Source organism: Rhinoraja longicauda, chromosome 13 (assembly GCF_053455715.1).
Source record: "Rhinoraja longicauda isolate Sanriku21f chromosome 13, sRhiLon1.1, whole genome shotgun sequence".
NCBI lineage: Eukaryota > Metazoa > Chordata > Chondrichthyes > Rajiformes > Arhynchobatidae > Rhinoraja > Rhinoraja longicauda.
The window spans coordinates 37406864-37434671 of record NC_135965.1 but is presented as its reverse complement, the minus strand read 5'-3'; the positions used below and the strand labels follow the sequence as shown (position 1 = coordinate 37434671).

Sequence of the window (27808 nt, the reverse complement as noted above, 5' to 3'; positions counted from 1 at the left end):
ATGACCCAGGCTAAGAAAGCTCTTATAAATTGTTACAGATGCGTCAAATATTGTTTTGTGCTGCTTTAAGTAATGTTTTTGTTTTGCACACATTATGTATCCTGATGATATGGATATCCCCCTTCAAACAAGATGGAAATGGTCTGATTGTAGGTCTGCTTTGTATGGTTGATTTACAGCCAAGCAAATTTTGAGTTGATATTCAATATTCGAACATAAAATGAAAATAGAAGTGTAATTTTTTTTTTTTTAATTGTCGCATTTATTCGTTCTTGTCAGTTTCCCGTGACTAAGCGAAGGTTGCTTTCACCTGCCTTCCAAAGGTGCAACCCCCTTCGCTTGCTCGCCTTAGAGACTCAACTCAAAGGCTTTCCCTTGTCTACATAACACAGGCACACACTTCCGGAATCCGAAGGATCAGATCAGACGCAGGAAGCGCAGATAGCTGGCGACATTTTAGTTGTGTTTTATTTTCCAAAGCTGAGCGAGAGAGAAAGAGAGTGTGAGGGAGAAGGAGAGAGGGGTGTTCATTATCTTTCCTCAAAATGGTGAAGATCTCGCTCCCCGCGACTTTGGGGCAGAAGGCAGAAAAAGCAGAAGGCGAAGCTGACAAAACCGAAATCCTTATCCCTGCGGCTGATGTGAGTCCATCTCAGTGTTTGTCAGATACATGTCGTGGGGGGGGGGCAGAGTTACCGCTGTAAACATCACAGTGCTCACGTCCACGGTCCAGTGGGCAACCCGGCAACAAAGCACATCGCGGGATGTGGCAACAACCCAGGGTCTGACTGTGGGAAAGGTGCAATACACGGCTTTGGGAAGGCAGTGACTGGGGGGGGGGGTTGAATCTAACCGCGGTGCTTCCCTCTTTCGTTTTCTCTCCATTCCCCACTTCCCTCATATCGGACACAAGGATGAATTTTGAGGCGAATACATTTCCTTTGTTGTGAAGCTCATTCGCTCGTGTTTAAGTCGATGTGCGAAATCCTGAGTTTCGATTTCTTAAACTCACATTAATGAACAAACCAATGACGTTGTTGGAGAGAATTCTAGGGGTTGGGAAATGTCTACTGCTCAGTGTATCTTTGGGTTTAAAAAAAAGACTCTGCGGTATATTGAAAACATTTTTTTTTAAAATCAAACTAAACTTTATTCATGCGCCAGAAACGGCTTTACCTTTGCCAACAGGTTAAAATAAATATATTTTTTGACGCTAGTTATTTACAATCCATTAAACCCCCCCCCCTCCTGGGAGTAGTTAATAGGTTTGTTGTTTCAGGAACTGGACATATTTTCTTGGGTTAAATTACCTTGGGAAGAAATGACATCACTGTTTATAATTCAGTAGGAAGTGCTGAAGGCTAAGTTTCAGACAGGAAGTTTTGGTGACAAACACACGGGACTAAGGAAGGACTAAGGCACTATTTCAAAAGTAAATGCAGATGGAAAGGCAGTGTTTCATAAATAAATTAGTGTTGTTCACCCCTGTGCACCTTAGCCTTTGTTAAATGTTATGTCGTGAATTATTGACTAATTAGACACTTATTCAGTTAACGCAAAATAACTACAATTCATAATTCTCGTTGTTTTTCCTTTCATCTCATTATAGCAAACTCTTCCTCAATGGATAACACAAATTTACAAATCCCAGCTGAAACAGAAAATATTCTCTACTGATCTAATTTATAAAATCTGCAATCTCTTGCAGTTAACTGCCGTTTCGAGCAACAAGCACAATAGATTTTTAAAAAAGTCTTGTAGTTCAATTAATTATTTAAAAATCTGTTGTTGGAATTATTAATTGATGATGATGATTGTCTACATAATTTCTGTTATGACCCAATTTTTTGCTTTAGAAAAATACAAAAGTAATGTTTTATTTCGTTCTGGTATGTCTAAAGTCATATTTCACATCTGAATTCAATCTTTTAATTTTTCAATGTTGAGTAAAATAATCTAAAGGGAGCTGTTTCTGGCATTTAATACAATGTTCCTCAAGCTTGATCGATAGTGCAGATCATAATGTTGCTACTATCTCAGTTTGGAGGTAGTCTTGATGGTAGTCCTTCCCCACATTACAGTGTTCCATGCAATGTATCCAGTAGAGGTAAAACTGCATGAGAAATAATGCAAACCCTGATTGATGTAGCAAGGGAGAGGGTGGGGGAAGGGGAAGGAAATGGCGGGCGGGAGGGAGGGAGGGAGTGAAGACAGAAGATGGGGGGGGGTGAATGGTGGGGTGAATGGGTGCTCTAGAACCAGGAGTGACAGTCTCACGATATGGGGTAAGAAATTCAGGACTAAAGATAGACACAAAATGCTGGAGTAACTCAGTGGGACAGGCAGCATCTCTGGATAGAAGGAATGGATGATGTTTCAGTTTGAGACCCTTGTCCAGACTGAGATTCGGGGGAGATGGAAACGAGAGATATGGAAGGGTAAGGTGTGAAAAAACGAGAGATCAAAGGGGACGAATATCACGGAAAATGTAGAATCATTGTTAACTAGGGGAAGATGATGACGAGGTATACAATGTAAAATTTAATAAGGTGGACAGTCAGACTGGTCAGAAAACTAGGATTGGGAGGGATGGAGAGAGAGGGAAAGCAAGGGTTAATTGAAGTTAGAGAAGTCAATATTCATACCACTGGGTTGTAAGCTGCCCAAGCGGAATATGAGGTGCTGTTCTTTCAATTTGCGTTGGGCCTCACTCTGACAGTGAAGATGGCCCAGGAATGGGCGGGATTAAAGTGTTTAGCAACTGGGAGATCGGGTAGGTTTAGGCAGACTGAGCGGAGATGTTCAGCGAAACGATCGCCGAGTCTGCGCTTGTTCTTGCCGATGTATACCTGGAACAGCAGATACATTAGATAAGATTGGATGAATTGCAAGTGAACCTCTGCCTCTCCTGCAAGGACTGCCAGGGGCCTTGGACGAAGTTAAGGGAGAAGATCTGTGTGTGCTCAGTGATAGCGAACCTATGAGATTTGGTAGCAGCAAAGAGCGTAGGGGATCTCATTGACGATTAATGCAGGAGACAGAGAGATTATTCACACTAAAGTATCAAGGGGTATGGGGAGAGAGCTAGAATACGGCATTGAGACAGTGGATCAGCTGTGAATGTATTGAATTACAAGCTCAAAAGGTTGACTTGACAACTGCTGCCTTAAAAAAAATGTTCCTATGATTTCTTGTTACTATATACCCTTTATGGAAATAGTGAATCAGTATTCCATTCTATTCTACAACATATAATGTAGTATGGGAAGGCAGGAGAATGGGGTTAGGAGGGAGAGATAGATCTGCCATGATTGAATGGTGGAGTAGACATGATGGGCCGAATGGTCTAATTCTGCTCCCATCACTTATGACATTAATATGCAGGGAGTGGAGGGATACAGAACATTTGTCGGCAGAAGTGATTCATTTAAACAGGCATCTTGTTCAACATGGACATCATGTGCTGAAGAGCAAGTTCCTGTGCAGTGCTGTTCTATAATCTATGTTCAAAGCTGCTTTAAAGAAGAACTGTTGCAAAGCCTCAGAATAAAAACACATACCTTTAGAAAGATGAGGAGGAATTTCCTTAGTCAGAGGGTGGTGAATCTGTGGAATTCATTGCCACAGACAGCTGCGGAGGCCAAGTCAACGGATATTTTTAAGGCAGAGATTGTCAGATTCTTAATTAGTAAAGACAGGTTGTGGGGAGAAGGCAGGAGAATGGGGTTAGGAGGGAGAGATAGATCAGCCATGATTGAATGGCTAATTAGACCTAATGGGCCGAATGGCCTAATTCTGCTCCTAGAACTTACGAACATGAAAAGCTTAGGTCTGTGAACTGAGCCTTTCAATAAGATGGGACGTTATATTTATGATAAAAAACTTGGACAAAAACTTGGTAAATGTAGAGACTCTAATGTAGTAAAATATGCAAAGGTGCTTCACGGGGAATTAACCAAAATTTGACAGCTCACTGCAAGTGGTCAGAATTAGAGAAGTGCTGTGTTTTGAAGGTTATAGAGCTAGTAAGACTACGGAAATGAAAGAAGACAGGACATAATCATTTGAAACAAGGATGAAAGTGTTAAACTCAAGGCATTGTTTAACTGGTAGCCAACATAGGCCAATGTGCACAGGAGCTATTTCCAATAAAAGAAAGTATATATATCTCACTCCCCAATCTCCCGAGTCTCAGTCTGAAGAAGGATCTCGACCTGAAATACCTTTTCCTTTCCTCCAGAGATGCTGCCTGACCCGCTGAGTTACTCCAGCTTTTTGTGTCTATCGTCACAATAAAGTGTTTGTTTGCTTTCATAACTGATTCATCTCCTGTACTTCTGCCCTTGGTAATTTGTCAACTTGCATTTCAATGTTTCAGTTTTTCTTAATAATATCAGTAGTTTATCTTTTATTGATTATACATGAACCCTGTTTGCTGAGTCCCAAAGCATTACCTTTCATTTCTCCTGAATTAAATTATATTTATCACTTCTTATCACTACCTGACCAATACATTGATATTATCCTGATACCTTTCTTTCCTTTTCACTCACTCGCAACGACACAGGCATTTTTTTCCTTTATCTGCAAATATAATATGAAATATTTAGGCGTAGCCGTAGAGCCTCTGCCTTACAGCGCCAGAAACCCGGGTTCGATCCTGACTCCGGACGCTGCCTGTACAGAGTTTGTACATTCTCCCGTGATCGCGTGGGTTTTCTCCAAGATCTTCAGTTTCCTCCCGCACGCCAAAGACATACAGGTTTCTAAGTTCATTGGCTTGGTATAAATGTAAGATTGTCCCTTGTATGTGTGGGGGAGTGTTAATGTGCGAGGATCGCTGGTCGGTGCAGACTCGGTGGGCCGAAGGGCCTGTTTCCGCGCTGTATCTCTAAACTAAACTAAACTCAGACCACTCCCTACATTTAAATCCAGATTACAATGTGTGTATCATGAATGATAAGCACTAAACCGTAAACCCCACCTCAGTCACTAAAATACTGATAGCCCAACACCAACCACATGCTTCCTGTCAGTGAGTCTGTCTCCAATCCAAAATGTTGTATTACCTTGGGCCCTATGGTTTTTTAGTTTTTTTAGTTTTTTATAATTAGTTCTGCAATGTAGAGTAATTTTTTTTCTCTGGCTTTTGTTGTTCACCATGAAATGTTTTGTAGATTCTAAATGTTCATGTAAAAAATGAATCAAGCCCCCTACAATTGTATAAACAGTCCCACTATTTACTAGACCTATAATAGCAGGCAGTTTTGCCGTCATAGTTCTTATCAGAAGAACAATCTGACTGAAACATTTGTCATCCCAGTTCTCCCAGTTACACTGCTAAGTTTTCTGTTTGTTGTCAATTTGTAAAATGAAATATGATCATGTTTTTAAGTTTCCTGCTTATAATTGTTTTAGTTATTATTCTATTAGTGCTGTAACTCATGGAGGACCACAAACTCATGGAGGACCACAAGCAGCTTTAGAATTCAATACAAGTTGCTCAGTCTCAGCTACAGCTGTGGTTAAGTTCCACCCTGCAGCACACCAAAACACTTGGCCACATCCAGGCATATCTTCAAATCTCTTGACTCAACCCAATGCTTTGGGTGGTTTATCACGCAGTTGATCCTGAATTCATCAGCTGTACGTGTAGAAATATATTCAGCATGTGACAAAATGCTATGTGACAATCTTTTAATCAAGTAAGCTGGAAATGCGCTGCGATGCTGAGAGTTACATTCCTCGCTCTGTATCTTTGCCTTCGCTCTATCTTTTTCATTTTTTTAGTTTAGAGAAACAACGTGGAAACTGGCCCTTTGGCCCACCGAGTCCGTGCCACGCAGCGATGCCGGCACACTAACGCAATATCCTACACACACACACACACTAGGGACAATTTACAATTATACCAAGTCAATTGGCCTACAAATCTGTTAGTCTTAGGAGTGTGGGAGGAAACCCACGCAGGTCAGGGGGAGAACGTATTGGACTTGGGTTTGACCTGATTGTATGTATGTATATTATTATCTTATTTGATGGATAGCATGCAAAACAAAGCTTTTCACTGTACCTTGGTAATAATAAACCTAAACTTAAGCTATTGAGGCTGCATTGATTGGAATTGATGAAAGTTCATCAGCCTTAAACATGAATCCTGTTTTTCTCTCCACACAGGCTACCTGACCTGCTAATTTTATTTCCCTAAGTATTTTCAGTTCTTATTTCAGATTTGCAGAACCTGTAGTTTTATATTTCCTTTTTGATTATAATAATTGTTATTTCCTTATATGTTACCTTGTTGGATGAAAGTTACTATAGTTCAGAGGGTTATTTGAACCTTGAAGAATGAGGTTGTTTCACATATACTTCGGTTAACTAAAACCATTATTATTTTCTCTGCTATAAAACATAACAATGCTTTCACAGAGCACAGAATTATACAGCACACTGCCATCCATGATGCCAACCCTAATTCAATCTGCTTGTACTTGGTCTGTGACCATCTATTCCCTGCATGTGCCTGTATAAATGCCTCTTAAATGTTGTTTGTGCATCTGTTTCCACCTTCTTCCATAAAGTGTGTTGCAGACGTCTACCACTTTCTGTGTGTAAAAACAAAAAAAGTCTCACAAATCTCATTTAACTTTCCCCCCGCTCATCTTAAAACGATGCCCTTTAGTAATTGACATTTCCACCCTGGAATAAACATTAAGACGATCTACCCCATCTATACGTATAATTGTACACATAATTCTTAAATAATTTTAATTCTATCAGGTCTTCCCTTAGCTTCCGATACCCCAAAGAAAACAGTCCAAGTTTGTCTAACCGCTTCTTGAAGCTAATGCTCTCCAATACAGGCAATGTTCAGGTGATAGACACAAAAAGCTGGAATAACTCAGCGGGACAGGCAGCATCTCTGGTGACGTTTCGGGTCGAGACCAGACTCGTTAGGGATAAGGGAAACGAGAGATCACAGAGGGGGAGCAGCGAGAGAGGATTTTGCAGAATTCTCGTCGGAGAGAGGAAGAGAACTTCTTGAAAGTAGAGATACCTTGAGGAGATTTCGCAGTGGAGCAGACAAAATGTGTAAGAAGGAACTGCAGATGCTGGTTTAAACCGAAGATATACACAAAAGGCTGGAGTAACTCAGCGGGACAGGCAGCATCTCTGGAGAGAAGGAATGGGTGACGACACAAAAAACTGGACCCTCATTCCTTCTCTCCAGAGATGCTACCTGTCCCTCTGGGTTACTCCAGCTTTTTGTGTCTATCATCGGTTTAAACCAGCATCTGCAGTTCCTTCTTGCACAAATGTTCATGTGAACCTTTTCTGCAACCTCTCCTGAGCCTCCACACCCTTCCAGTGGTGTGAACTGAATACAATACTCCAAATGTGGCCAAAACAAAGTTTTATACACTGCAACGTGACTTCCTATCCTTTATACCAAGTGCTCCGACTGATGAAGGCAAGCATTCCACAAGCTTTCTTCACCACCCTATCCATTTGTGTCACCACTTTCAGCAAGTTAGCCCAAGACTCTCTATACATCGAAGACATACACAAAAGGCTGGAGTAACTCAACGGGTCAGGCAACATCTCTGAAGAAAAGGAATAGGTGACATTTCGGGTTGAGACCCCTCTTCAGACTGAGATCCTCCACCCCCTCTAATCCTGAGGATCCTGCCGTTTACTGTATAATATTTTCTTACATTTAATTTCTCACAGTGCAACATCTGGATTAAAGCCCATCTGTCATTTATCTGCCCAAATTTCCAACTGGGCTAAATCCTTCTGTATCCATTGATAATCTTTCTGACTATCCACAACTGCACCAATCTTTCTGTCATTTGCAAGCTTACTAACCGGACCGGGTAGTCTGTTCTACTACCCGACCGAGGGTTACATCTCATGGGTGAAGCAAGTGTACTGCTGCAGCCTTGAATCTGATCAACATGTCTTTTGCATGTGCCTCCATGTGCAGTTTTGCTTTTTTTTTGTTGAAGACAAGGGCGGTCACGGTGGCGCAGCGGTGGAGTTGCTGCCTTACAGCGAACGCAGTGCCGTAGACCCGGGTTCGATCCTGACTACGGGTGCTGTCTGTACAGAGTTTGTACGTTCTCCCCGTGAGCTGCATGGGTTTTCTCCGAGATCTTCGGTTTCCTCCCACACTCCAAAGACGTGCAGGATTGGTGGTTAATTGGCTTGGTGTATGTGTAAATTGTCCCTAGTGTGTGTAGGATAATGTAAATATGCGGGGATCGCCGGTCGGCGCGGACCCGGTGGGCCGAAGGGCCTGTTTCCGCACTGTATTTCCAAACTAAACGAAAGACAGACTGCGGAGACACTTAGTGAATGAGGCCGGAATTGAAATGTTAAGCTGCTTACTTTTACAGCACGTAAACATAATGGCCAACAGTTAAAATTAGAATCACAATTTAATCAGTACAATTTGTCCTCAAATGCAAAGTAAAGACTAGGCTTTGGTTCATCACAACAATGGGGATCACAGTGCTCGATGCACATAGCTTAACTTCTAATTACTTTTCTGTATTCTACTCTTATGAATCTGCAAAAAGGCAGATTCTACAGCTTTCTGATTTGAGTTGTGACAGAATCTCGCTTTTCTGCTGAATGAGAGTTTGCTGATCCAGTACAAAGCTGAAGGAACATATGTAGCCCCAAAGTAGGGGCGATTTCATTAGTAACAATCCATAGTTCTATTCACAAATATCTGTATTTTATTTTTCCTCCAAGTACCTGATCTATTCTATTTGTGAATTAGATGTTACAGTAACATTTACGTTATTTAGTTTAGTTTAAAGATGCAGCGTGGAAACAGGCCCTTCGGCCCACTGACCCCGACCCAAGATGTTGCTAATCCATGTTCTCCAGAGATGCTGCCTGACTTGTTGAGTTACTCCAGCTCTTTATGTCTTTTTGCATTTATTTATTTAGGTTGTAATCTTAAGTAAAGGCAAATGAGACCAGATAAGAATGTTACGTTGATGTGGTGTATTTGAATTTCAAGAGAGTGTTAAACAAAATTAGAACACAATGTGGGTAATAAACTGGCCTGAATTGAGGACTGGGTATCAAACAGAAAACAGAGAGTAGAATAAATAGTTCCTTTTTGGTTTGGTATTCTATAATATATTCCTTTATTCGTCCCACACCGGGGAAATTTACTGTGACCTGTAAGAATAGTTGTCTGCAGCCCAGCTGCTCACAATCTGTATCGATGACTTGGATTTAGGGATCATATCTAACAGATCCAAGTGCATGAATGTAGAAAAGCTCAAGAAGGATCCCAAATTAAAATGGCACCCATGCATGTTCTCCAGCTGCACAGTGATATGCATGCAGCTTGCCATTGCATTCTTCACAATACCTCACCCATAGATAAGGGCGGCAGAGAGAAGTGAGTTATGACCAAAATAAGTGAGTTATGACCAAAAAGTGAGTTATGACCAGAATGCAGTTCTCAGCATTGTAGCGCATCAGTTCAATAGGCAAAGTCCAATATCCTCAATGGGGCAGAGGTGAATTGGCACTACCCTGGTTTATGGAAGAACCATTCAGGAGAAGCTGTGACTGAGTCTGGTAGTGCACACCTTCAAGCTTCTGTACCTTCTGCCAGATCTGAGCAGGGAGAAGGAATGACCATTCTGATTTGTCATTCTGTCGTGGAGATGAAAAGTTTTCAGTGACTGTGTGTGTCATTTTGAAAGACCAGATGCTGTGTTCAGTATAAATCACAGGCATTGAAGCCTCACTATTTTTGCCAAGGATGGTTGTGGATTTTTGACATTTTCGTCGTGGAATTGAGTATCTTTACGCTGATGTGTTTGTTTTCAGGAAGAGCAGCTGTGACTCTGAACTTTTGAGTGTGCACCATGTTGTTAATGTATTATCCAGCTCCAACTGATGACTAATTGTAGCTAAAATAAGACTCACAGTGCTGGAGGAACTCAGTGGGTCAGTCGGCATCTCTGGAGAACATGGATCGATGACATTTTGGGTTGGGACCATTCTTCAGGCTGACTTTGTATTGAAGTGTAATTGTTGAGGGGACGGTTCATATGATGGCATACAGTGCAGCAAATATAATACAGGATAGTTCATTTTGTCAGATTGGACATTAATCTCACAGGAACAGGCTATGCAAAAGAAAAATGGTTCAATTGAACAATGACTCGTCCTGGTTCAATTGAACAATGACACGTCCATTGATTCTTCCTGCTTCCGGAGGCACAGTAGCATAGCGGTAGAGTTGCTGCCCTACAGCGAAAGATATCCCGGTGTGATCCTGACTGCAGGTGCTGTCTATACGGCGTTTGTACGTTCTCCCTGTGACCGCGTGTCCCTTGACAAATTACAGAATTTGTAATTTGACAGGATTGATAAGCAATGAATATCTTTCATTTGCGTAAGTTAGAAAAGGAAAGATTTTTTGTTGCTTGAAAATTGTGTCACAATGACTCAATATTCTGGATGTGTTCTGTAATCCATTTTTTTTGTAAGTTGAAAAAATATAGTTATCACTAAATTTTTTATATAGTTCATAAAAAATTAAATGTGACATTGGAGCTTAAAACTGATAGAGGAGTGAAAATATACAGCCAAGAGACAATATTGTTAGGTTGTACAGTATAGTACTTAACTAAGTTTTCTTTAGTTTAGAGATTCAGCGGGGTAACAGGCTCTTCAGCCCACCGAGTCCGCGCCGACCAGCGATCCCCGCACGCTTACATTATCCTACACACACTAGGGACAATTTACAATTTTACCATGCCAATTAACCTACAAACCCATATGTCTTTGAAGTGTGGGAGGAAACCAAAGATCCTGGAGAAAACCCACACAGGTCAGAACCTGTGGAGAACTTACAAACTCCATACAGACAGCACCCATAGTCAGGAACAAACCCGGGTCTCTGGCACTGTAAAGTAGCAACTCTACTGCTGCGCCACCGTGCCGCTTCCTCTTTGAAGTCTCTATAAGAAAGGGAAAGGAAAGATATATATTTTAACTTGGAACTCGCATCCATAAATCATGAGATGATATATTACTAACTTTTATTTGTGTGAGAATAAAGATCTATGAATGTTTTGACCTGCGAGTCTCAGATCTTTATTCTCATGGTTCTGCCATGTTTTTGAGATAAATGATTCACCAATTAGTTCTTCCTTCCAAAAAGGAAAAAAAAAAAAAATTCAGGACGAACTGTACTGCCTCATCTTTCTCCATGGTAATACAAACCTCATAACAATGCTGCGAGGCTGAATCTGGACAGATAGTTTTCTGAACCAAATGATATACTTCATCATCATTAGAGGTAACTGGTACCTTCAGCCTGTCGTGATGCCTGATAGACACAAAATGCTGGAATAACTCAGCAGGACAGGCAGCATCTCTGGAGTGAAGGAATGGGTGACGTTTCGGGTCGAGACCCTTCTTCAGACTGATGTCAGGGGAGTGGTTGGTACAGAGATAAAATGTAGTCGGAGACAGTAAGACTGGAAGGAGAACTGGGAAAAGGGAGGGGATGGAGAGAGAGGGAAAGCAATGGCAACTTGAAGTTAGAGAAGTCAATATTCATACCACTGGGGTGTAAGCTACCCAAGCAAAATATGAGGCGCTGTTCCTCCAACTTGTACTGACCTCACACTGACAATGGAGGAGGCCCAGGACAGAAAGGTCAGTGTGGGAATGGGATGGGGAGTTAAAGTGTTGAGCAACCAGGAGATCAGGTAGGTTTAGGCGGACTGAGCAGAGGTATTCAGCTAAACGATTGCCGAGCCTGGTTGAATGAAATCATTCCTGCTCAACACCTGGAACAGCAGATATATCTATAACAGCGGATATAGTAGATGAGGTTGGTGCAAGTGAACCTCTGCCTCACCTGAAAAGACTGTCGGGGTCCTTGGATGGAGTCGATGGGGGAGGTAAAGGGACAGGTGTTGCATCTCCTGCGGTTGCAGGGGAAAGTGATGCCTGATGCTGGGATTGTGCTTACAGAGTTCACATGGTCAGTAATTTGACAGATAATTAATGATGCTTAATATTTGGAATTGCACTTAATCAATGTAGTGTTATGAACTGTTAACTTATTCGTACACCTTCTCGTTCTAATATGAAAGCAGTCAGTCCCCTATAGCTGATGCTCACGATTTCGTCCCCTGTTTTAGAGGAGGATCGATGGAATGCTATCAAAATCCCACAGCATAAAGAAACCTTTTGACAATTGGTGTCAGTGCTGGGTCTTTAAAATAACTCTGATTGATTGATTGATAGGTCATAGCCTCAGAATTAAAAAATGTTCTTTTAGGAAGGAGATGAGGAGAAATTTCTTTAGTCGGAGGGTGGTGAATCTGTGGAATTCTTTGCCACAGAAGGCTATTGAGGCAAAGTCAGTGGATATATTTAAGGCAGAGATAGATGCTTGATTAGTATGGGTGTCAGAGGTTATGGGGAGAAGGCAGATTAATGGGGTTAGGAGGGAGCGATAGATCAGCCAGGATTGAATGGCAGAGTAGACGATGGGCAGAATGGCCTAATTCTACTCCTATCACTTACGATCATGCATTGCGGCTTTTATTTTGTTTTGGCCTTGCAATTTTCTCTCCTTTAAAACTGTAGCACTGCCTCTCTGCCAGTGATTTATGTAAGGGATCATAATGTTGTCACTAATGCTGTTATGGTGAGAAATAGGAGTAGAATTAGTGAGGAACTCAGACCCTTGCAATGGATGGATAAGATCTGATCCATGGATAGAACAAGAAGAAAAATATTTGGACTATTTTGGGGATTGATAGGCATAGGAATGCAGCATTTAGTGCAGACCCTTCACTGCTATTGGGACCTGGGTTTAACCTTCGATGCAGTCTGCGTGTAATTAGTAAGCATACAATGTGTCCACTTGGATTTTTGTCACGCGCTCGTTTCTTCTTATATGCCAAAGATTTGATGGTAGGTTAATGAGCTGCTCTTAGTTAGCACTCAGTGTAGGTAAGTGACAAAAGAATCAAAGGGGAATTGAAGAGTGTGTAAGACTCAAGGGTGACACGGGAAACAAGAGGAAGTCAGACTGATGGCATATTCTTCCACTGGGAGCCAATGACCTCCTCTGCTGTAATCACAAAATAAATATACAGACTAGAATTTACTTTTAGCGTCCCGCATACCAGAATTCCTTTCTTGTTTAACTTAAGACTTTTTAGAGAGTTTGGTAGAAGTTTAACCCATCTATATACTAAAACTCGTTTGTTTGTTCCTGAACTACAGCCAAAACGGTACACGATAGCGCGACAATTTTAGGCCCACCTTACTCACCGTCATCCCTTTGGTGCTAATGGAAGAAGTTTCATTGAAATCGGTGTTATATTTTTTACGTTATTCACATTTTAAAGTTTAAATGTATCTCCTAGGGGGGGAGGAGGGGGGTTGAGGGGGATGGAGTGGGTGCGGAGGGGAAGGGGAGGGGGAGGAGAGGGGAGGGGGAGGAGAGGGTGCTGCACCAATGCAGGAGAGGTTTGGGCCCACTTGGTCTAGTTAAACAGTAAATAAAGAGAATGCTCTCTGGCTTTGTTTAGCTCTCAGCTCTAACTAAAATATAACTTTTTTCTTTAAATTTAGTTTAGAGATACAGCGTAGAAAATAAGGTGTATTCATACACATGGACACACAATTTCCATGAGGTTCCCAGTTTCATACTGAAGTGTGCAATTGATGAAAAAATAGTCCAAAAGGATTCACACAGGCAGCAAAACAGGAAGTGAAAAAACAACTATTTTATTAATATTTTACATATTTTAACAGAAAGTGGATTAAAATTTGAATTAAGAGGGGTTAAGGTGAAGTCCGTAGCATCACCTTTTGGGGGTGTTACCATTCTTCCTCCGAATTCTCTTGCGAGATCACAGAAATTGTGTCCCATTCAATGGTCAATGGTGCCTTATTGCTTCAGTCATTGGATTCGTTGATTTAATTTTGAGCCCAAAAGTTTACGAGGCAATAAGGAACTGTTCCCTCATCTGTGGATACTTGCTATATCTATACAAGCACAATAAGGCCTGTTCCCATTGTTAAGCTACCAGATGATCGATGTAATGGAAGATGCTTCATGCGTGGCCCACATTGCTAATTGGCATATATATATCTGTGTCACTTGATGAAAGTTGTGCACTGGAGTCACATCATTTTTCTTTTTTCAGGATGTGCAGACGGTCCCTGCAAGATCTCAGACGCCCACCCTGAGTCGCATTTTGTGTGTTACAATTGCATTGGTTATTCTGCTTTCTACAATGGTCTTGGGGATAATATGCACCTACAAGTACTACCATCTTACTCAGGTACTGCACACATCTCATTGTCTAAAGTTTGATCATTCCTAAAGAATGCAAACGTGTTGCTTGATAACTTTAAACATAGAAAAGGCTTCAGCATCAGCGAGTCCGTGGCATTGATTAGCAAGGGATGATTTTCATTTTCTATCCATCACTTTTATGCAAAAAAATTAGAGCATTGTTTTTTTTTAACACGTTCTGTACACATTACAATTTTTAAAATATGTTAAAATAAACCTGTTTGCGAAACGTTAGAAATTTTGTGTTGCGTACACGATAGTGTACGTATGTAAATTTGTCCCAGATCACTGTGTGTTTAGGACACATGCAGAGAAGCATATCAATTGTTATTCAGTGCCTTACTACAATCATTTGGGAGATCATGGTGAGTTGGTGAGATCATGTCTGGAATATTGCATGCAGTTTTGGTCTCCTTACCTAGTTTACTTTAGTTTAATTTGGAGATGCAGCATGGACACAGACCCTTCAGCCCACCGAGTCCATGTTGACCATTCCACGCTAATTCTACGTTATTCCCACTTTTTCGGCCACTCTACACATGAGGGACAATTTACAGCGGCCAATTAACCTGAAAAACCGCACGTCCTGGGGATGTGGGAGGAAACCGGAGTACCCAGAGGAAATCCACGGGGTCACTGGGAGAAGGTACAAACTCCACACCGAGGTCAGGATCGAACCTGGGTCTTTGGCGCTGTGGGGCAGTGGCTCTACCAGCTGCACCAACTGTGCCACCCTCGAAGTGGAGATGTTTGCTTTTGATAGAATGCAGCAGGAATTCACCAGACTGGTTCACCAGGTGGCAAGTTGGTTATCTGAGGAGAGACATAGAGGACACAAAGTGCTAGAGTAACTCAGCAGACCAGGCAGCATCTCTGGAGAAAAAGGATGGATGATGTTTTTGGTTGGGACCCTTCTTCAGACTCTCCGACGTGAGGCTGAGTATGTCAGCCTTTCTTCTCTGGAAATTTGAAAAATGAATGCTGGCCTCACTTGAAACACACAAAATTCCTGCAGGGTTGATACCTGTAGGATTAGATGAGGGCGACTCGTGTTGGTCTCTGAAATTAGACAATGTTACATCCACTATATTTCACCACTGGTTGGCCCAACCTATTTTCGCAGCCAGCCTGCATTTACTTTATTGCTGCAGACCAACCTGTGCTGATCAAGGCGAGGAGGGGTTGGATGTTCGGGACTGGAATGAGGGAAACTACTTCTTGTCACTGAGAGTGGTCTATCTTTGGCATTCTCTACGGCCTCAGCCATGATGTTCATTCAAAACAGTTTGATAGGTTATATTTAGGTTTACTTTTGAGAAATAAATCAAGCGATATGGGATACAGAGATAGGGCAGGAGAATGGTGTCTGAACTAGAAGATCAGCTGTGATTATGATGACTGGAGGGATGGGCTTATGGGTGACTGGCCAGCTATTTCTTACATTATAAATTACAGTGCTAGTGCATTTTTGGGCTGTACGTACGTGGTTCACGAATGGCATTGGTTTTAATCAAAGAAGCAGGTGTTAATTGAAGGATTAAGGAGCCTGTTCTTTAGGCAGTGATCTTGTATACTTTGGGCTCCTTTTTATTTTCTCTATGGGTTTCATCGCCTAGCCACATCACAACATTACTCACCAACATACTCCTGTGTCGTAATTGGTATCCATTCCTTGTTGATGCCCTCAATGGCACTTTGGGTATTCCCACCACTAGTACCACTCAACTTCCCCACAATCTCCTCCCCTATACTACTGTTTCACTGCGTCCCCACAATCTCCTCCCCTATACTACTGTTTCACTGTGTACCCACAATCTCCTCCCCTATACTACTGTTTCACTGCGTCCCCACAATCTCCTCCCCTATACTACTGTTTCACTGTGTCCCCACAATCTCCTCCCCTATACTACTGTTTCACTGTGTCCCCACAATCTCCTCCCCTATACTACTGTTTCACTGTGTACCCACAATCGCCAATCATTTCCTTCCCAAGTTGCTTTATTTCTTCTCCAATTTCCACTTCCTCCTCCTTTATCCTCTCCCCAGAAATCAAATCCTCCCCTCTCCACCATAATCTTTTCCTCCTGATTATTGTACCCCACTAATTCCATCCATCCGCCCAGCACTCTCTACCCTGTTGGGATGATGGACATGCATTTAACAATAACCTCGACTCGAGAGCAGAGAGGAACTAGCTCGTGCACGTTTGAGAATTTCGGGGGAGGGGGTTTACAGTGCACAATGCTGCAGGCATTGTGTGAAATGGAATATCAATCCAACATCAATCTTGCTCTATGTCATATTTCCAACCCGTGAAACCATGGCTCGATGAATTTCTAATCACTTCTTCAATGCCCAATGCATTGCTTTGATGACCTGAGTTTCTAGTAGCAACTGCTATTGCCTCTGTGAACGTTATTGAAACATGATCCTGATATAATTGATACTGGCCAAAACCAGCTTAACCGGCGATGTTCAAATGATTTACTGGAAGATTTGTTAACAACGATCTTTCTTTTGCTTAATTTTCATGATATGAGGTGGAAGCCGCTCTTGGTTCATTTTGCACTTTGTTGCACCATTACAGAATGGTGCACCATTACACCATTCCAGGCCCCATTCACCACCTTCTTTTAATTTGCCCCCACACCAACCAAAGCAATGCCAGTTTCCTCTTCAGACGAGGGTCATCCTCATCTCGTCAAATCCAAGACTATCCATGATGCCATCAGCTTATGCTGTGGGATATGGCTGTAGAAAATGGAGCAAGTTACAACTGTTAATGAAAAGGCTGTCTCATCATCTAAAAAGTCTCAAGTTATATTTCACCTTGGAAATCCCAAATGCTATTCAATAAGGAAGAACATTAGGAAATTGCAGAGAATTTTGGACGCACTCCAGACCATCACACAAACCAACCTCCTTTCCATTGACTCCATTTATACCTCATGCTGCCTCAGCAAGGCCAGCAGCATAATCAAGGATGAGTCGCACCCTGGCCACTCCCTCTTCTCCCCTCTCCCATCTGGCAAAAGGTATAGAAGTGTGAAAACACACATCACCAGATTCAGGAACAGTTTCTTCCCTGCTGTTATCAGGCAACCAAACCTTCCTACCAACAACAAGAGAACAGTTCTGAACTATTATCTACCTCATTGGAGACCCTCGGACTATCTCTATCTTAGATCGGACTTTACTGGCTTTATCTTGCATTAAACGTTATTCACATTATGACCTTTATTATATATCTGTATGCTGTGGATGGCTTGATTGTAATCATGTATTGTCTTTCCGCTGACTGGTTAGCCTACAACAAAAGCTTTTCACTGTACCTCGGTACATGTGACAAACAAACTAAACATTAGAAATGTAGCCCATGTGATAGTGTAAGAAAAAAAGGCAGCTAATTTCCGTATGGTAAGATCTCATGTGATACCAAACAATATTGACTACATGACATTTTAGTGCTAAGGATTTATGCATAGGCCAGTAGTTGTCTCTTTAGATCTTCCACCTCACCTGAGTAATCAGATCTCCGTGTCTCTATCACACAGACGGGGAGAATAGAATGGAGCCCTAGCAAGAAGTAGGATGAGATGTCAACAGTTTGGGGACCAGTGGGCCTTAAGAATTCTGCTTCCTATATTTTTCTAATACATCAGAGCAATCACGGGACATTGGTGGGATCTACTTTGCTGGATATCCATAGTCTAATTGTTATTTTCCATTGACCTAGTTTCTGTTGCCGTTTACTATTAAACCAAAAACACTTTCTGCAGAGATATCAGTCTTCCTTTTAAGACATTGAGCTATTTTGAGATTTAGGAAGAGGGGGGTCAGTGAAATTTTCTTCAAAGTAACGATGCAAGAAATTAGATTGGAGGTTGAAATGAAAAATTAGGATTGGACCCAGATATGCTGGGAGTTTCCCCTTTATCTACCTGACAATATCTTTTGGAAAATCTGTGAGATGGCTGGATTGATGGTATATGGAAAGTTAGGAAAAAGCTTTTTGAGAAATGAATTCCCGTTTGGCAGAGCTATAATAAGTTGCTGCTTTGTAATCTGCCTTTGAAAATCGGTCCTTAAATGGAGTGAATTTTAAGGGCAGAGTACAAAGTGTTGACCATGAGAATATAATACATTTAACACTGCCATCTGAGAATGAATTTCTAGACATAATACATTATATTCTCTTCCATGTTTTCATGTGGAAAGGATTCAGCAGAGGATGTTTGTATTATTCATGCTTGTTAGCTACACTGGAGATTTCTGACACTTGTTTCTATGCTTTGTATAGGCCCCGAGAGATAATTTGTTTCACTGTACGGTCCTGTATGATGAAGACGCCATCTCTGTACAAAAAGGAGGGCGGATGCAACTGGAGGAGGATGTGGAAATTCGCCTGGATGATGACGTTGAGTTGATCAATGTCCCTGTGCCTGAGTTTGAAGGTGGAGATGCTGCCAACATCATCCATGACTTCTACCAAGTGAGTATTGAACAAATCTAAAAGTAATTTGATTGGTATGAAGGGAAAAACCCAAAGAAACATTGGTCGCTAAATACCAAACTTTAAACACAGGCTCAGATTTCTTGCATCTCCTTGGTGATGCAAGTAATCTGTGCTCCATTGGAAGGGCGCAGCCTCACAGTCATTTTAGATCCTTTTGGCTCCTTCTAATGTCCGACGTTTAGCCAAATGAGAGAGATTTTAAGCCAAGGGCAGTTGCGTTTCCAATGTTCTGAAGTACTTGCTGGTTTCACAGGAACAGGGATAGTTATGCACTAATTTGCTTTGAGACTATCCGTGGAGCCTGTCATTGGGAGCCTAAACTCTCAGGAGGATGGTAGAAAATTGCAGGAAATAAGGAGGGAGATTCTGCCTAATAATTAAGCTTTTCACTTCTGTTTGAATTTGTTAAATCCAATCTACAATGCATTTGGAAGCAGAAGAGAAAATAACTTCCAGTGCAAGGTACATGGGTAGGACAGGTTTAGAGGGATATGGGCCAAACGCAGGCAGGTGGGACAAGTGTAGATGGGACACGTTGGTCGGTATACAAGTTGGGCCGAAGGGCCTGTTTCCACACTGTATGACTCCGACTCTGTAAAACAATAATTGCCTCTTGTTGCAGAGTTTGACAGCTTACCATGACCTCTCGTTGGATAGATGTTATATCATTGAGCTCAACAGAACCATTATTTTGCCTCCTCGCAATCTCTGGGAGCTGCTTGCTAAAATGAAGGTAAGTTCAATTTTTTGCACTCTTTAAGATCTATAAAATACCTTGTTTGAACTCTGCAGCACAATGAGTCTGGGCTGATCATTCAGCACACAGTTTTATACCAGTCCTATCCCCATCTTTTCTATTTTCTCTACATTCCCGTCAAGTCCTACTCCCCACCACCCCAGACTCTGCCACTCATCTACACCACAGTGGTAAATTATGGTGGCCAATTAACCTAACAACCAAATGGAGCTGGGAGGAAGAGACAGCACTGTGGCGCAATGGTAGATTGCGGCTTTACCACACCAGAGACCTGACTACAGGTACTGTCTGCACGGAGTTAGCACGTTCTCCCTGTGACCATGTGGGTTTTCACCAGTTTCCTCCCACATTTCAACACCTGCAGGTTTGTATACACGTGCTGGCTTGTTTAAATTGTCCCTAGTGTGTAGGATAGAACTGGTGATCTTCAGTGGGCCGAAGGGCCTGTTTCCATGCTCTATCTCTAACACAAAAATTAAAACAACTGTTTTATAAATTGTGCTTATATATTTAATTAAAATTTCCTTGCTTTGTTCCTTTGTTTTAATGGCATCACTGGCATGTTTATTTTAAATATAATTTCAATTCCACTCAATATTTTAACTGTTGACTGCCTCAATACGATTCCTCACTGCTGTCACCTAGTGAAGCACATGATGTTCTACCTGGTGACAAATGTCACAGCAGCATTTGGCCCACATGACATCACGGGATAGTAGTAAACCTGAACGGATATTGAATTGCTTCTTCCGACCTGAAATGTCACCTGTTCTTTTTCTCCAGAGATAATGCCTGACCCGCTGAGTTACTCTAGCAATATGTGTCTATGTTTGGTATAAACTAGCATTTGCAGATCCTTCCTACGCATGTTGAACTGCTTAGTTTAGTGATCCAGCAAGGAAACGGGCTCTTCGGTCCACCAAGTTCATAGTGACCAGCGCTAATGTAGCATTCACACTAATGCTACTTTATCCCACTTTCTCATCCTCTCCCCGCACAGTCAGGCTAATTTTACAAAGGCCAATTAGTCCACAAACCTGCAGTCTGTTGAATGTGGGAGGAAACTGAAGCACCCGGAGGAAACCCATGGCGGTCATAGGGAGAACGTGTAAACTGCACACAGACGCTGTGAAGCATCTACCAGCAGCACTGCCTACACAGTGGTTGGGGAAACTCCGTGGGCTGATGTCACACTGATTGCAAAATATGATGTTAAACTTATCTCAATCCAAAGCCGTTACTGCTGGGGATCCTCAGGGCAGTGTCCTAGTCTCCAGCATCTTTAATTGTTTCATCAAACAGCGTCACTCCAGCAAAAGGTCAGAAACGGAAATGTTGAATTTTCCAATTTCAGGTAATCCACAGTCCCAGTGTTAAGGGCCTGTCCCACTTAGGTGATTTTTTAGGGGACTGCCGGCGACTGTCAAAGTCGTAGCAGATCGCCAAAATTTTCTTTTACCCTACAACAACGACCACGACAATGCCGAGTCAGGTCGATACAAGTCACTTTTTTTGTGAAACTAGCCCCTGGCTAAGAGATTACACCGTCTTCGGAAACATCGCGAAATTCCCACGCATATCAATGCTTCTCCGGTGTCCTAATTTTCGCTGAAATCACTGATTAGTCTGTAATTACTTGAGAGTTTTGAAATATAACATCTTGCCCGGGTTACTTGAAAACCAAGCTTCACGGTAACAAGGCATAAACTGGATTGACTTCCAGTTTACTGATAGCAGTATTAAGAAATTTAATTTTAAAGGTGGTTAAATGAATTTTTGTGCGAGTGTGGGCATTCTATGAAAAAGTACGGGAGATGCATATCTGGTTTCTGGGTTGCATATCTGGGTTGGGAGCCTACTTTAAAAGTAATCGCTGATGGCTATAAACTTTGCGAAATTCCCACACTTACCTGACCGTCAAACGGTCGCCTCCAATCTACCTGTCAAATGTCCTGACGGTAAATAAATTGGTTAAACACAAGTATTTTATGGTATCTTCAAGTGACTTTACTTAATTTAATATTACGTGCTTCTAAATGCATCTGCGACAACCTAGCAAACCTGGGGACAGAATGCGACAGCGCCCGCAATAAGCAACGATACCTGGCGACAAGCCAGCTGTCGCCGAGAAATTTCAATCTGGTTAATTTCTTAGCGACATGCCGAGATCCACTACGATTCTTTGAAGACTCCTCACGATCATGCCCGCGACACCCCGGCGAACTGTCAGCAACAGCCTAGTCGCCTTAAAATCGCCTAAGTGGCACAGGCCCTTTAGTCTCCCCCACCCCCTGCCCCCTCCCAGATTTCTTCTTCCTTTCCCATCTCTTCTCACTCCCTGTCTCCCAATCTAGTTATAACTGCCCATATGGTTCAGTTTCCCAGCCTCTGTTCCATCATGCCCTCGGACTGCTATGTACTGGCCATTTTTCCTTGGTCTTGATGCAGGGGATACTTAGCCTGAATTGTTCACAGACATGCTATTTAGGCTTGAACTGACAGAGTGATAAGCATTCAAGTTACACAGTTATCAGCCACAGCATCTCCAGGGAGACTAACCACGTATTCTGAGAGTAAAAAGATTGGCATTGTTAAATCTCCCATCAAAACCATCGCGAGAGTCACCATTGAACAAAACATAACTCAGTCAGCCAAATAAGCACCGCAGTTACACAAGTAAGTTAGCGGCTGAATATTCCTTCAAAAAAATTAAAACACAACACAAAGATCGGGCAAGACAATCAAGACTCTATTTAAGAGCACCAAATACAGTGATCACTGGGAGCAATCTAGGAGATTGCTCAATAAACAAAGATTCATCCACTCCTTATATACAGAATTTTCCTTTGAAGTTTTATTGATTGCAGAAGGCACGTTAGTACTTTTCCATCTTCCAAATGGTCTTGTAACAAATATACATCATGCACCACTGAAAGACACAGCCGAGTAAACACAGCCCAATTCCACACCATTACAGATAAGCAAATGTCCTGTTCCCCTTTCGACCTTATTTTTTTTTTTTACGATTGCCATTTGTCCTTTGGCAATGGAGAAAAGAAACTGACTAAAGTAGACTGCAGTGAGTTTCAGTTACACATGCTCAGTTTCAACCTTCTTTAAAACACATAATTATTACAACACATGAAGAGGACTTTAAACATTTTTAAGCACTCTACCAATCCCTATCCCTTGCAGTCTGTCTTCTTGAAGCTCTGCAATTTATCTGACAATTTTCTGAGCTGGTTGACCCACTAGCTTGTTCACCAAAGCCTTCTCATTATCAAATAACCAAAACCAACACTTCAAATATTCACTCTCTGCTCTGCTGGTACACTGTGCATGAAGCTTCAGTATTTGTGAAATACTGAAATACCACCTTTCACCATCTTTGTTCACAATCTTTCAAAGTCTTCTTCAGTACTTCATCCAAATCCTGTACACTCCTCTCACTCAGTGGATGCCTCGCAAGTTGGGTTGCCAACTGTCCCGTATTAGCCGGGACATCCCTTATTTTGGGCTAAATTGGTTTGTCCTGTACGGGACCGCCCTTGTCCCGTATTAGTCCCGGGGGGGGGGCACTGTAGGCCCGGACGCTGTAGGTCCCGACAGTTTGGGCCCCCACACTCAAGGTTTCCGACATTTTAGCTCCGGACAGTGTAGACCTAGGTCCGCCTAACGGAGGTTGCGTAGCGACCCGCCTCCCGGCCTGGGCGGCCGCCATTGGTGTAGCGGGAGCATGCGGCCGCTGGCTGGGTGAGGTCACATGGGGCACGGGGTGGTGATGTCACATTGTCCTGTATTTGGTATCTGTGCCGAGTTTGTACATTCTCCCTATGACCGCAAGGGTTTTCTCCGGGTGCTCTAGTTTCCTCCCATATTCCAAAGATGTACAGGTTTGCAGGTTAATTGGCTTTGGTAAAATTGGAAATAGTCCCTAGTGTTTACTATAGTCCTAGTGTATGGGGATTGCTGGTCAGTGTGGACACGATGGACTGAAGGGCCTGTTTCCATGCTGTACCTCTAGAGTCTAATAACTACTGCCATTGCTGATGTTATCCATTCCTCATAACATAACTATTTAGCATTTTGTCATTCATCAGATGATAAACCATTAATTTATCACTCCCCTCTCGAAATGAGACTCAAAAGCGCTTTGAGCATGTGATAAGGCGCTATATAAAATAAATGGATTATTATTATTATTAAAATGAAATAAGACTCGAAATGAGTGCTAACTCCAGAACAAATTGTCCCAAGGTAGAGGCTTGTGTTCTTATCGCTGGTTTAGAGTTAACAGTTCACATTCAATTTTTGATCTTCACAGCTGGGAACCTATCTGCCTCAGACGTACATAATTCAGGAGGAGATGGAAGTCACAGAACAAATCGGCAATGTACACCAGCTGGGATCCTTCATCCGCCAACTGTGCAGTGGAAAGAAGACTTACAAACTGAAACGCAAGAATGTGCAGAGAAGTGAGTCCTGCAGCTTCTTACATTGTTGGCACCCGGAGTACTTGATCATTTCAGCCAAATTACATTCACATGAGTCAGAAGTGTTGACGTGACCTTTACCCACTGATTATCAATTTGTTAGAAGGGCCCAATGCTAATACAATTGTATTCATTTCCTCTTCAAATTATCTCCAATATTACTTGGCAAATCGCTAGTGCTGCTGATACTGGAAATGCCCATCGATCCTGGCAAATAGTCCATTGATTCAACCTGCAGTCAGGGTACTAGTCATTGCAGTCAGTCTTCATTTTATTGAACCAGCCGTTCTGAATGCCTTAGCATGCAGGGAAATGAACCAGACTGGTTAACTGAGCACAATGGGTACCGAGCCACATCTATTAGTTGGTGCAGAACATGCATTGAATGATGATCGTACACCACAGGAGGTCCTTCAGCCCATGAACCCAATGCCAGTTGTCCAATGCCCCATGTCATTAATCCAAGCATTGCATTTGATCCAAGTGCTACGCAAATAAACCTGCCTGTTGATTGGACCCTGCTTTAATTGCAGGATGAAGTTCAAAACAATTATCAATATGTTTTTATGACTGGAAATAATTTGACATCAGTAGGTTAATTTTGTTTTGGATGAGAAGAAAGAGCTAAATCCACATGCTTTGAAAAACATTTATACATGTTACTATGGGGGCCACCACCGATTTTCTGGCAACTGGTGATCCGGCACCCTTTTCAATAGGGAAAAAATTACAAAAGCGCACTTGTAATCCCCCTGAAAATGTGGTGTCCAGGCCAGGTAAAGTGTCCAACCTCTACCTCCCTGGAACCTCAGTGCCGATCGGCGAGTGGAACTTGCCCTCTGCGGCCGGGGCTCTGGAACTCCGCATGGTCCGAGCCAGTAGATCAGGTCCCATAGCCAACTTCAGAGGCCGAGTTCATATCTTGGCTCCTCGGCGGACTGTTCGCTTCCTCTCGGAGGCCGTGATCTCTGTTGGTCTGGCAAAACGGCACAATTGTTTCTGCCTCCAACACTATTCCTGGCAATGAGTTCCAGGTCCACCACTTCTCTCTCTGTAAAAAAAAAAAACTTGCCCAGCACATTTCCATTCAACTTTCCCCCTTTCACTGTAATGTGCTTTGGCCTCTAGTGTTGGCTATTTTACATACTTTTATCAAGTCTCCCCTCGACTTATGATCGCTGCAGAGAATACAATCCAAGCCTATCCAACTTATCCCGGTAGCTGAAACCGTCTACTCTGGGCAGCATTCTGGTAAATCTCTACTGCACCCACTCCAAAGCCTCCACAGCTTCCTATAGGTGGGGAGACCAGAACCACATGCAATACTCCAAATGCAGCCGTACCAAAGTCTTATAGAGCATCATCATTTGAAATGGGGAGTACATTATATCAGCATTCCCTGACCTAATGAATGCCCTTAATCTAATCATCCTTCACACAGCCATTACACTTATTGATTATTGTGTATATTGAGGTGAGAGAATAACCAGTAAAGGTAGAAAAAAAAAGAAAGATGTGAAAGTAAACTGTTCAGTAAGGGTTTTTTGAATCCTTCCTCTGTTAATTGAAGAGTCAACAGGTCTCCATATCTAGAAGGCAACAATAATTTAATTTTGTGTTTCAGCCATTGATAAACGTGACGTCAAGAATTGCCGTCGTATACGGCATCTTGTCAACATATTTGTCGTCGAGGCATCCATCTGTGAAAAGGAGTGAAGTTGTGAAGCCAACCGCTCACACTGACTGTGTTTTTCAGGCACAGCTGCTTGAGGTTACTTGTGCACTTGCAGTGAATGCTGTATTAGTTTGCCGCACTCTTTGTTCATGTATTTGAGATGATTCAGTAACGCTGTTAATTAAGTAGTCACATGAGCATTTTAACATTGCATTAGTTGCTTTTGCAGTTAACACACTCGATGCTGAAGAACAAATCGTAACAAGGGACCGTCTTTCCTCCCTCTCCAATACTGCACGACTAACACTATCGAACATTTGAAGTGGGAGTATGTAATTCACGGTATCATTAAAATGTTTCAGTTTAAAATGGATAAAATGAGTGGAAATTTGTCCTTCACTAAATATGCCACTGAGTTGCGCTCCTACATTTCTGCTTCTGAAATTTGGTTCAAATTTCAGAAGCAGAGAAATATATGAGGACTATTTGGTTCTATTTAAATCAGTGCTCAATCCTATTCATAAGTTCTCGGAGCAGAATTAGGCCATTCGGCCCATCAAGTCTACTCCGCCATTCAATCATGGCTGATCTCTCTTTCCCTTAAGTCGAACAAAATTTCAGGAGTGGAGGATGATGCACAGATACTACTATATTGTTTCTAACACGATTAAAATGATTAACTTCTACCCCCTCCCCATGTAACAAAACATTAATATGAAAGGAGAGAAATGTACATCTCAGCCAAAAATAAGTGTTGTGTGCATTTAGATTGTACATGCAGCGTGAGAAAACTGAGAATAAAATTTCTTGAATTTAAAAAAATCAGCTGGTTTCCTGTCTCAGTCTTCTTGCAGTTGGAGTGGACTTTTTTCTCTCATCAGTCACATTGTGGAAACAACTTTGGATTGTCACACATTTTCAGAGGTTTGTTCTGCTCAGCTCCACTGGTGGAGTCTACTTTGAACGCTCTGGGAAACCACGAAGAGCACAGCACATCTCCTCAATTCAGCAGAACAATACTGACATTTACTGCTCCTTCCACACCGTTCATCACATGCTCACCCCTGCATCAGCCGAAGGCAAGCTGAGAACTGCAAGTGAAAGGCTCTCAATGTTACTGTGCACAAAATAGTTTTGAACCACAACTCAAATGTCATTCATGGTTACTTAATGAACTGAACGCTGAGCTTCAGGGAGGACACAACTGCAAATAAAAACATTTCCATGTAGGAACAAGGAACTGCAGCTGCTGGTTTACCAAGGAAAACCACACCTTGCTGGAGTAACACATTGGGTCAGACATCATCTCTGGAGAACATGGATAGGTGGCATTTCGGGTCAGGACCTGAAAGGGTTGTGGGATGAGCCATGACCCTCTACAATGGGATACTGTTTCATTAAGAATCTGTTTCCATGGAATGGGGAAAAAAATGCAAGGGGCACATGATTGATGTGGAAGAGACACATTTGCTGGACTTGGCAAAATAATCTCAATGCTTGACTGAGAGAAGATTGCAACAAAAAGAGTTGAATGAGGTGATTGTCGATTGCTTTTAACCTGTGAATTCAGTCCCCTTCTTGAGTACTAAGACCAAGCATGTGCAGACAAGTTTACTGGATTAACTATGGTGCAGGTACTTGAATGCTGGTGCCTGGTGATCTCATGAGCCCCCCCACCTTCCTCTTGAAGCACGTTGATGCTGTTTTAAAATAGATTGCAGCAGTGTTTGGCTTTGTGGTTGTACATGCAGGGGTAGCAACAGGATGGCTATTGGGGCCTCAGCTTTTTTTGTTAAATATGCGAATGACAGCTTTGAAGGAAATCAAGTTGTGAAAATGACAAAATGTGCTGACAAAGAGGCAGAGATAGGTAAAATGAGCAGTCAAAGATCTGGCAAATGGAGTGTAACGCAGGTCAAGGTGAAATGATCCATTTTGGCAGGAAATGTAAAGACAAGGAGCATATTATCTAAATGGAGAGAGATCCCTCTTCAGG

At 42.2% G+C, this 27808-nt stretch overlaps 1 protein-coding gene across 1 annotated transcript; it reads left to right on the top strand.

Annotated features, from left to right (window-relative positions):
* The first annotated feature begins 365 nt into the window (after positions 1-365).
* LOC144599652 (integral membrane protein 2C-like) lies at positions 366-26629 on the top strand. The gene is made up of 6 exons (XM_078410815.1): positions 366-641; positions 14220-14357; positions 18672-18863; positions 19510-19620; positions 23969-24119; positions 25762-26629. The coding sequence occupies exons 1-6, from the start codon at positions 546-548 to the stop codon at positions 25851-25853; spliced, it is 780 nt and encodes a 259-aa protein (XP_078266941.1). The 5' UTR covers positions 366-545; the 3' UTR covers positions 25854-26629.
* The last annotated feature ends 1179 nt before the right edge of the window (positions 26630-27808 follow it).

Bases quoted from the DNA above. Each gene is read 5' to 3' on its own strand.
- LOC144599652 (XM_078410815.1), top strand. From the start codon at position 546: ATGGTGAAGATCTCGCTCCCCGCGACTTTGGGGCAGAAGGCAGAAAAA. The intron at 14,358-18,671 runs GTACTGCACACA...TGCTTTGTATAG, and splicing joins AGTACTACCATCTTACTCAG to GCCCCGAGAGATAATTTGTT. The intron at 18,864-19,509 runs GTGAGTATTGAA...CTCTTGTTGCAG, and splicing joins TCATCCATGACTTCTACCAA to AGTTTGACAGCTTACCATGA.